At 45.9% G+C, this 11,205-nt stretch overlaps 1 protein-coding gene across 1 annotated transcript; it reads left to right on the top strand.

Moving 5' to 3' along the window:
* The first annotated feature begins 2,757 nt into the window (after positions 1–2,757).
* Positions 2,758–6,234, top strand: LOC128470922 (P43 5S RNA-binding protein-like). Its single transcript, XM_053452775.1, has 9 exons — positions 2,758–2,898; positions 3,168–3,268; positions 3,512–3,605; positions 4,206–4,294; positions 4,708–4,781; positions 4,861–4,941; positions 5,021–5,250; positions 5,327–5,380; positions 5,935–6,234. Exons 1-9 carry the CDS (start codon positions 2,758–2,760, stop codon positions 6,166–6,168), a joined length of 1,098 nt encoding a protein of 365 aa, XP_053308750.1. The 3' UTR covers positions 6,169–6,234.
* Positions 6,235–11,205: the final 4,971 nt, after the last annotated feature.

Raw genomic sequence — 11,205 nt, 5'->3', positions numbered from 1 at the left:
CTCTGCCTGTCTTGTACGTGCAAGAGAATGTATGGTCTATAATGTTTTAATTCCTCTCTGGGAGGTCCTAGTGGCTCTTTATGCGTATAATTTTTTTGTAATGCAGCTGCACGTCAGTGTGGTTGTTTAAGTACCGTATTTGCTCGCATATGACAGGGTTTTTTGTTTTTCAGAACAAATGCTCTGAAAAATACATAGTCTTATATTCGAGAACATCTTATAAGACCTCAAATAGAGGTCTGACTATACGACTAAGATCCTGATCCCCTGCAAGTGCTGCAGGGGACTGGATCCTCCTGCCAGTTGGTGAGTGATGCGCAGAGACCTCTGCCAGGGCTTTTATGGCTGAGCGCTGGTGACCTGGTGCTCCGTCATAGAAGTGCCAGCAGCAGCAGAGGTTGGCTACGCTAATTGTGCAGAAGTCCACCGGCTGCATGAGAGGAGGATCCCCCGCAGCGGTGCAGGGAACCTGGATCCTCCTCCCTGGCAACGGGTGAATGTCTGCACAATGCATGCAGGCTACCTCCGCTGCTACCAGACGATTCTGTGACTGAGCACCAGCATGACGTGACTGTCTGGGGATGCATGGGTAGGTCTGGGGATGTAAGGCATATCTGGAGCAGATGTGCATGACTAGACAAAAGAATAAAAACTTGCATTTTTCTCAATCATAGTTTTTAGTAAATATGAAAATAGTTTACATGTAAATATTTACTAGTAAAACAAATACGGTATTAGAGGGAGTCAATGTACAAAGATAAACTAGGGTTTGAAAGGTTTTTTGGGATTTTTCTTCTGATTCTTTCAGTTCTACCCTAGGAAAGCTACAAAGGAAAAAGCAAGTGTGCCATTTTTGTCAGCAATTAAGCTAATCTATTTGCTTAACCTTTGCATGCTGCAAATGTATAGCTTCGGCAAAGTATGATAAATACCTCTAGGGGCAAATATCTCTGAGCACACCGACTCCTTGCAGATGCTGCATAATCCAGAGCTCAACGGAGTCCTGACTGCCAAGTGCAAGTGTGATGGATGGCAAGTCCCTTCTAACCGCAAATGTCTGATCTGAAGGTAGATGCCAGGGTGGCTTTAGCAGCAGCGTGTGTGTCATGCAGAGCATATGAAGCGGATGACCCCTCATGTAATAACCTATGCACTACATCATATGGTGATGTTTCTACTGCTTAATCAGCGCTGTAAATGCCACCCAGTGAGTACCACAGTTTATTTAAATTGTCCCAGCCCTTCCTTACATACTGTGTCATATTAAACTGTGGTAGGGCCATAAAAAAAATCAAACTTCCAAGGGATACTCAAAAGTCTATCTTGGGGAGAAAGAATCCATATGAGGTCACAGGCAGCTCTTTAAACAGCCATTAACGCAAGCCTATGCATCCCATGTACTGTGAGGGGTCCATGTGCTACCCACCAACATGAGTCCTAAACGTTGAAGCAATGAGTAGGTTATTTTTCTGGCAGATTCTATATTGCTAAATTGTAATTTATGGCTGTGGACTTCTCGAGGAATACGGTAACTCAGAGGTGTAAAAAAGCAGAACTTTAAAATGCATGCAATCGTACAGATTATCCACCGCTGTATCTCACCTGCGTGCCAGTGATCAGGTGCTATGGTACAACTAAAATAACGGGGCATCTCATGGAAGCGACCAAAGCCCCAGAAACCACACAGGTGTTCATGGCACAGACTTCAATAATTGGGTATCTGGCACTCTGCTATTGGACGGCTACTCAACTGTTACATGGAAAGCTGCAGACTGACCAATCAGAAATCCTCTTTAAATTGGTGACACCTGGAGCCATATATTGGGTACAGCTGCAGTGCATTTATTGCAAATCATTCAGCATACAACATTTCTTGTCCCTTCACTGAGCTGCGATTTACTTAACCCCTTAATGACAAAGCCCGTACATGTACAGGCTCAAAATGCATTGTTTTCAATGGGTTTAGGGACCGCCCATTGTCCTTAAAGGGTTAAAATGATATAGATATACATACATATACGTATACATATATATATATATATATATATATATCTGCATCTCTGCTTTCTTTGTGAGCTCTGAGAAATAATTGGAAGCTGATTAAAGGAGTCATTCCCTATTTTTGATTATTCTATATTTTATTGTATTTTGGTACCGAGTTTACATTACAGCAGACAGCCCGTCGGCTATGTGATCTCCTGCATAATAATTGGTTCTACAGTAAATGCAAGTTTTTCATTAGATTGAGCCGTATTTTTAGATCCATATCCAGTTTAAACATAAAATGAAACCAAAACCAGCCAGGAACCTGAAACACAACATTTAATAATTAGTTGAAACCGGCTAAATCCCCAGCGACTGCTCAGCTTCTGCCCATACAAGCATGAGAATAATAATAATAATAATAAATTATGTTATTCAACCCAGGATCCCACAGGTGGGGAGGACAGGTGCTCTGCCCAATAGAACCATTCATGGTGAAGTCCTCGCACCTGCGCGATATGAACTCATTCTTCCATTGTGCTATTTCATATTAAAGATTTTTTATTTCAGAGCCCGACTTAATGTTTTGCGGAGTAATTCCGTTTTAGTTTGGTTACTGGAAGCCTGAGGTCAGGTTTGGTTCACATGTCTCATATCCACGCATGACCCAGTCTGACCGGTTCCAGGTGAATTGGATGAGAAGATCAGTGCCAGGTGTGAGTGGAAGAAGCCTTATAAATAGGTGGACTCCACAGCGGGGAAAGTGCATTAAGAATGCAAGTCCTGGGGTCGAAGCCGGCGCTGCCAAACAAGCCCAAGGTCGTGTGCGTTCTGAAATGCCCCAGCGCAGGGTGCATGGCCCAATTCAAGAAGGAATGGAGGCTCCGAGATCATGTGTCCCGCCACGCCGGGCAGGTGGGTGCTTGGGGGTCTACCATACAGCGGCAGGTATTACTTTATGGCTTCTCATAGCTGTTTAGGGAGTGGTGGGGCGGTGAGCGATATTTCTTACTCCGCTCTTGCGGTGCCTTATTGCATCTCTATTATAATATTACGGAAGGTGGTTCTCCGTGATGTAATGCGGGACTTTATGTATTTTATATATATATATTTTTTTTTTGGTTGCCTGTTCTATTTCCGTATCGTATCTTATGTGTTTGTTGTCCTCTTGTTTGTTGGTACAGAAGACCTGGAAATGCGATAAAGCCGGGTGCGATAAAGCCTTCTTCCGGAGGACTTCTCTTCTGAGACACCAGCAGCAGCACTCGAGCCTGAAGAAGCACATGTGGGGGGGTTTGCTTCTAAATTCCTGCTCATACCTCTAGGACTGTTATAAACGGCACTGCTGCCACTTGCATAAAAAGGATGTTATATAAATATTTGGCAATATTAACCTCCTAACGTAAACGTGATTACACCGTCTATGCTATGATGTAACTTGAGATTGCGTTTATGTAATCCGCGCTGATGTAAAATCATGGACGGTCTATAGAGGGGGGGCTATATCTGACCCTGTGCTCTCCCGCAGCTGCCCGTCCGCTGGCTGCCGTGCTGCGTTTGGAACCAAGAGGAGCCTCAAGAGGCATGTGTTGTATAAACACGGACAGGGCGGGCCCCTTAAGGTAAGGAACCGTGGCCCCTGTACTTTAGAGCCCGGCTAATGTGGGACTGCAACTCCCATTACCTTCAGCATGTAGCGGTGTATATGTATAGATTCCTCTCTTTTGGGTCATAGTAAATATATTAAATTATGTTATATTAAATTAGTATTTATTTATATTCCGAATCAAACCATTTTGCTCAAATTATGCGCCAAAAAGGGCCCATTTGGCACCAGAAAGCCCCCCCCCGGGCTACAGGATCCTTTATTACGCCCCTGTGCCCCCTTAGCCGATGTCTCTGTTTAAGTCCTCGTGTTCGTTATTATAGTAAAAACCAGGATTCTCTGGCAATTAAGTATTGGAGTTTTGGGGACAAATCTTTAAATGGTAAAAGGGCTGTGATATCCTCAACACAAGCCCTCCAGCCCCCTCCCCAATTATATATAATAGTTTCTATTTCTCTACAAATATCTCATCCTCAACATTCGGGGCTAAACGGATTACTGCGATACTTAATATCTTAGAAAACGATGCAGTTTATTTTGATTCTGTTGCTTTCATTGGGGGGGGTCGATTTAATTTGTTGTTCTCTATGTAATTTATCTCGATGCTTTTATTCAGTGTTCTGAGCCGGGGTGTCTGAAAACGTTCCGCAAGAAACCTGATCTCCGTGTCCATCTCGCTCAGCACACCGGGGATCTCCTGTTTCCGTGAGTATTACGAGTCCGGTGGCATTTATGTCCTCGAAGGTCGTATGAAGGACAGACATGGGGGGGGGGGTTATACCCGCTTTGTAACAGGAGTTGTCATGATGGGGCACCTAATATTCCTCATGTCCAAGAAGGAATACAATAAGTGTCCTTGTTCTATCTGCATGGGTTTGCTCTCTGCGTTGTGCTGTAGCGCCCCATACACTAAACATGGCTGGCTTGTGGCTTGGTGTCCAACCTGTGGCCCTCCAGCTGCTGCAGGACTACATCTCCCATAATGCTCTTCCAGCTAAGGGGCTGGCCCGGGAGGCTGGGAGCATTATGGGAGATGTAGTCCTGCAGCAGCTGGAGGGCCGCAGGTTGGACACCCCAGGGAAAGTTTTAATGGTTAAGGTGTGTCCTCTGTCCTTCAGCTGTGACCTTCCTGGGTGTGAGAAGAAACTGGCATCTTCAGCCGCGCTCTCTGCCCATCGCAGACAACACCGAGGTAGGTGGCGAGCAGCTTTAGCTTCAGCACGGCGTTGAGTTGTTGGCTCCTACAGTGACTTTCCCCGCATATCTTCCAGGATATACCTGCCCTCTCCAGGGCTGTGGCGTTGTGTCTCCTACTTGGAGTGGCCTTCAGGAGCACCGCAAGAAGCACCCATGTAACGGCATCTCTTATTCCCCCCCCCCCGTCTAATGGAAAATGTCCAATCAATGTGACCGTTTATCGTTCCTCTATAGTGGAGCTTCAGTGTGCGATGTGCAAGAAGTCCTTCAAGAAGCGGAACGCTCTAAGGAGACACAAAGCGAAGCACATGAAGGTGCGGCTTCGCCTACCCTGCCCTCGGGAGGACTGCAAGGAAACATTTGAAACGGTCTTCAATCTGACGCACCATGTGCGCAAAACTCACCTGTGCCTGCAGACTTACCGCTGCTACCATGCGGGCTGCGATCGCGCCTTTGCCATGAGGGTACGTAACGCCTCTGACGGATCGTTGCGTAAAACTATAGGGGGGTTTGCTTACCTTCTTCTTCTCTCCCTTCCAGGAAAGCTTGCTGAGACATCTTGCCACTCATGACCCTGACAAGAAGAAGCTGAAGGTAGGGCGGACCGCGTTTGAGGTTCAGCAACAATGACAAAAGTGACTGTTTTGAGAACTTTTGGATCCTAACTAATTTGGACAAATGACTGGCCGCGTGACCTGTTGGAACGTGGCATGTCCTAGCCTAGGCAGGCTAGTCTAAGGGCGTAAACCATGACCTCATAATGAGGATGGTGGCTGTAGCGTAAGGTCCTAGGGATGACTTGGTTAATACTCCACTCATGTAAGCCTTGTATTCCATTTTTCGAGGATGCAGGTCAAAAGTAAAGCTCAAATAGGTCTGTCGGGCTCAGTCTTTGGGTGCTGGGGTCTTCTAGGGGTAGTTATAAGGTGGCATGTGCTGCCATGATAAGTTGGACAAAAGTCTTGTAAGGGCTTCTTGATCAATCAGTCTTTGGCATTGCAATGGCTGAACTTGACGGACGTACCTTGTTTCAGGGGGGAAAAACAAACCATACAGGTAGAATCGGGGGCCTCTCCTGTTTTGACTGTCGGCTCCGGCTGATTTTCTATAAATTGAACTACAAAACAAATTAAAACTTTATATTTCAGATGCCTGCAAAAGCGCGCTTGCAAGGAGCCCCCCGCCGCTCGCCACTGGTGGAGGAGGACTTGAGCCGCCTCTTCAACCAGAAGCTCTTATTCCGTTTCAAGACTCTGATGGAGAGCAACCTTTCCAGGCTCTTCAATGAGCGTCAGCTCCGTGATCCTGCTGAGCCAGAGGTTAACCTGAGTGGATTGTTCCAGCTTCCGCCAAACCGTGCGCGGACTGAGAAGGCGGCGTGAATGAATTTCTTGTGTATAAGTTAAATTGGGAAGTGTAACTGCACTCGAGTACGCTAACTTTTTGTTGTTAGTTTCACTTATGCTGTAGACAGGGCTTTTTAATTTTATTTTAACAAAGTTGACCCCTATGTTTAATGCCTTCAGTATGCAGGCTGACTATTTAATTTAGACATTGAAATTTGAGTGCCGTTGTCTCTGTATGATGTAATACAGGATGATGTTTGTTGTAACAAACTCTTACAATAAATTGCTCCTGTCTCTGATCATCCACCAGGTGGCGCCATTGCAGTTTGTTTTTTGCTCTATAGTGCCCCAGCACACTCTGCCTCCAGGTCCAGCTAAACAGTCAATATGGCTTTTAACTGCTTTGATAGTGTGGTTTACAAATCAACTCTAAATGTGCAAAAAAATCAGGAGATCCAGCCGCACATGGCTTATAACATCTACAGATAAATTCTATAAAGTTTTAACAAGATGCTAAACAATATTCCTACCCGCCATTACTTTGGAAAATTTTTTTTTTTTTTTTTTCATTATATTTGACTGGCAGTGAATGCCTTATGGTATTGGCTGGAGGGTATTTTTTTTTCTTTTCTGCTAGAAATTTTCTGTAAGATTAGCTTTATTGTGTTTGATCTTTGCTTCTTTGTAGCACCTTGAGCCAAGCTATTCGGAGCTATGATTAGTGGGTTTTATCCTCTTCCTAAGAGGTGAGGGCCGTGCCGCCCCGGAATAAATCAACGGCAGATCCTTGTGACTCTGGGGAACAGAACATGCATTTCTCATTGTACAGGTATAACTAGATGTACTCCGGGGTTAGTTTAGCCCTTCTAACAAGTGATGCTCAACAGGCTTCTTAACGTATTATGAAGTTGGCAAAAGGTTTGAAGTTACTGCTGCTCACGGTCTACTCAAACCCAACTGTAATAATGTATGTAACGATTCCTCACTGCTTTCTTATTCCATGTCCATGGAGTCCACCAAGAGTCGTATCCTTCAGCCTTAACTGAAAGGTGGTGTGAATTTAGAATGAGCCCATAGAGGTTCTTCACTGATTAACGTCGCGGTTCCTCCGCCAGGCTTACCTCGTTGGCTATGATCCTCACGCTGTTCCTGAAGAGGGAGCGACCTGTCTCGGCCTTTGTCGTTCTGCGGCGTGGCTGGGAACCTTGTTTTCCTCTCCTTTCAGACTGATTGATCCGCTCAATGTCCCCGGGTCATTAAACGCTAAGTAGACGGCTCAGTGATCTTAGTCACCGGCTGACTCATTGATTCCAAATATTCGCGAGGAGGTGTTAAGCAGCAGAATGGTTCTTAGCGACCCGTGGAGAATACATCTCAAAACGAGGCTTTCCGTTCTTTAAAAGTTTCAGATTTTTAAACTATCAGATTGCTTCTGTTGGCGGCCGATGTCTCTGGTTTCCAAATTGTTCTTTAATGTCTGTAGCGGCGCGTCGTCCCAGTGGCCGGCCCGCGCGTTGGCAGATATAGCGAAGTGTCTACTTGTAAGTTGATGGTGGTGTTTATACGTTCTATAAAATAACAGCACATAGGCGAGTACCGATTTTACATGTTTTATAGCGACATGAAAGCAGGGGGGGCCACAAAGCTCAGCTAGCCAGTGGGAAAGCTAAAAAATAGTTTTTTTTCCCCACTTTTTCTCTCGTGTTAGTTGGAATAGACGGTAGTCCCATGATATAAAATGGTTATTCATCCACAGTTTGCTAGCTGGGCACGGTGCCTGTTTTATGGCCGCTGTGAAGGTCGAGCCAACGGCTCAGAAGATGAAGCTGAAGGTCGTAGAGAAACATGAGAGCGCCTCTGTCGGACCGAGAGGAGAAGCAGTCTGCATGGCGCGTCTGTCTCTTGCCGTCTTTCCCTCTCTCAGCCTTTGTGGTTTGTGCCCAGACTGCTTTGTGAAAGGTTCTCCTTGCCCCATAACGTTCTTCATGTGTCTACCATCTTGTGTGCCATCTTTATGCTTGGTGTTTCCACCTTTACCTCCTTTGCTTTAAATTCCCACTATTTACTCGGACGTCTCTGGAAGAAGATAACATTATTTCAGCTTATTGACGCGTGTAGCCAAGTATCCGCATTATATGTGGCCAGAAGCCCGACGTTGTGTACAGGCGTGTGTCTGTGGCGTTCTATGGCTGTCACGTTGACCTCACCCCAGATTTATTGCATTTGCAGCTTGTAGAGGGCAGGTAATAAAATGTCAGGTTTTGTCATCCTTTGGGGATCCGAGCCCGGTTTTTATTGACAAGAAAATGAATGGCGTTGTAAGTGTTCCAGCGCTTGGATACCCAGATGCAGCCAACGAAATCGCCGTCCGTTCCGGTTTATGTGAATTAAGGACTGGCCGCTTCTCGGGGATCACTAATGGAGGTGTCTGAGAGGTCAAGGTTTTTAATACCGTCGGAGCTGGCTCTCTCGTCTTCTGCACTGATTTAACGGGGATCCGATCTTCCGGCTCGCGGTGTTTTCGCTAATGCTTCGTTATTCATCGCTCTGCTTGAATACACGCGTTCGTGCATCCTGAATATATCGTATGGGATATGAGAATTTCTTGAAGCTCTGAGAACTTTCAAAGCCCCCCCGGCCTACAGGTAGAACCATAGAACCGAACCTTTCGCAATGGGGTCAAAACTATCCACCGGGCTTCTTTTACTGTACATTATAAAGGATCAATCCATGTTTCTCTTTTAAGAAGGCCGCCATGGCAGATTTGGCCCCAAGACCATATGGGAGTGACACATGGGCCAGACTGGTGGCCACCAAATGATGCAGGTTCCCCCGGGTCCATTCATTCTTGGGGGGGGGCCACAGCAGCTGCCCCTTCAGCCCCCAGCAACTGCAGTCACAGGGGTCGCAACCGTGACCGAGCCGGCCACTCCGGGGGCTTCTTTCCTAGCTCGTTAGCCGTTGTCCGGCTGGGTGCGCCATTGTATCGTTTGCCACATGGTCACTAAAGAGTCCGGGGTGTTTGTCTAGTAGATTGAGTTCAGATAACAGAGCGAGAACTCAAACAAATTGCTAATACGCAGCTGCCTGAAAACATTATATTATGGGGGGGGGGGACAGGCTCCATAGAAAAACCTATAGAAGAAGCGCCATACATCCAGAGGAGAAATGTCTCCTAAACGTCTGGCGGCCCCTACAGTTTCTTGCTAATTCCCTAATTGTTTATATTTGTTTACGTGGAAAAATGTTAATGCGGTTTTTTGTGAATTTCTGTGAAGCGGCGTTCTTGTCGTCGCCGTGGCGATGATAAAAGTCTGGTTCCCGGCCTGATTCTGTATTCTGGAGACGCTTCCCTATATATGTCAATTATAAGTTTAAAGGCTTTTTATAACACGCAGAGCAAATTCGCAAGCAGAAACAAAATCCCCCCCCTCTACCACCCCCCCAGCTGCCTTCCTGCTCTCTCAGCAGGGCAGGGGTTAATGGAGCAGAAGGATTGGCACTAGCTGGATGTATATAAAGACATAAAAGCATTTGCTTTATTTATATCTGACAGCTGTTATGGGCTTCGGCGTTAACCCCGCGCCTCCCGTAAAGCCAATCCGCGCAGAATGATGGGGAGGAAGAGACGAGGCTTCCATCATCTCATCAGAATAAAAGGTCCATTTTAGTAGATTGGGAGATGATCTGGGGCGTATTATTGGAGATTAATACGGAGAGGGAGCCCGGTTCCCAGATTATAGAGATAGAACCTGACTCTGACATCAGATTGAGTATAACTCAGCTTATACGAGATACAAAGACTAGACGGCGGCTCCCAATACCAAGTCTCTCTGTGTATTAACCCAAATCGCCTACGAGACCATAGCTCGAAATCTACAATTCTAATGACGCTGAACGGGCATCTTTAAAGAAAAGGAGTACAGCAGTGCTGGCGTGGATGTTGCAGCGATGCCCCCCCCATATATAATATCACTGATATGCCCGGTTCTACCCTCACCTACCCTGCAAGCCGACCACAATGAGCTATTACATGGGATTTGCCGATATTCGTAATCTGGATAGGGACCCCACCTATTACTTTCATTCATGGAGCCGTAACACGTGATCGGAGGTTATTTGCCATTCTACTGACCCCCGGCAGCCTGTCTAATGGGGCGGGGGGCAGTTTTCTATCATGCTTTGCCTTGACCTGTCACGAGCTGCTGGAGCGCTTTTCACCCGTCCCGGTAATGGCGCACCTGCACCGACATCTCCGCTCTTCACTCTTTCTTACACCTTAATTCTACGTTTATTGTTTTCATGATGGATCCTTTTACTGCTCTGCTTTCTACGTGATGACTCTTATGCCATGACTGTTATGTACTCCACTCACACTCAGTATATATGTAGAAAATACTATTGGTATCTTTATTGTAACAATATTGGCTTTGCCACAGATTACCGGTAATTAATAATCCCATTTTCTGCTGTGTCTATACAAATTACTTTTTCACACCACCAAACATTCTGAGAGCCTACAAAAAGAGGGACTATACATACTAAAGAGGGACAGTTAGGAGGTATACATAGGCTTTTATATAGGCCTTTATAATATAGCCGTGATATGGAGTGGGGAAGAATAACTTTCCGAGTTTGATCCGGAGTCTCCAGGTGAAGTGCTGCTTTCCTGGGTCTTTGGGTCACCCTGGCCTTTCTCTGGGGGCAGGGGAGTGGTATTTAGCCACACCCACTCCCGCCCACTTCCTCTTTACAGCCCATGCAATGCTTTCTGGTGCTAGCCCTGCCCTTGTCACAGCTTGCTCCGCCCAGTTCCCAGGTACGAGAATCTCGCAGATCCTTTTATTTAGTGAATAGAGGGTTAAATGTAAAAGAATCAGGCGAGAATGCGAGGGATTAAACACTTTATTGATCCAGCTTTTCGAGTAACTGGAAGAGTTATATAACAGATTATTGCCCTTACTGGGGTATTTATTGCTGTTTAGGGGGAATAAGGTGAATCCCATGCATTGGATTACAGCCGGATTGAGTATCAAAGCCTTCCCAGCACTGGAAGCATCCTCGATAAATTGT

This window comes from Spea bombifrons, chromosome 13, assembly GCF_027358695.1.
Source record: "Spea bombifrons isolate aSpeBom1 chromosome 13, aSpeBom1.2.pri, whole genome shotgun sequence".
Lineage (NCBI taxonomy): Eukaryota > Metazoa > Chordata > Amphibia > Anura > Pelobatidae > Spea > Spea bombifrons.
This window is presented reverse-complemented; position numbering and strand designations above follow the sequence as displayed.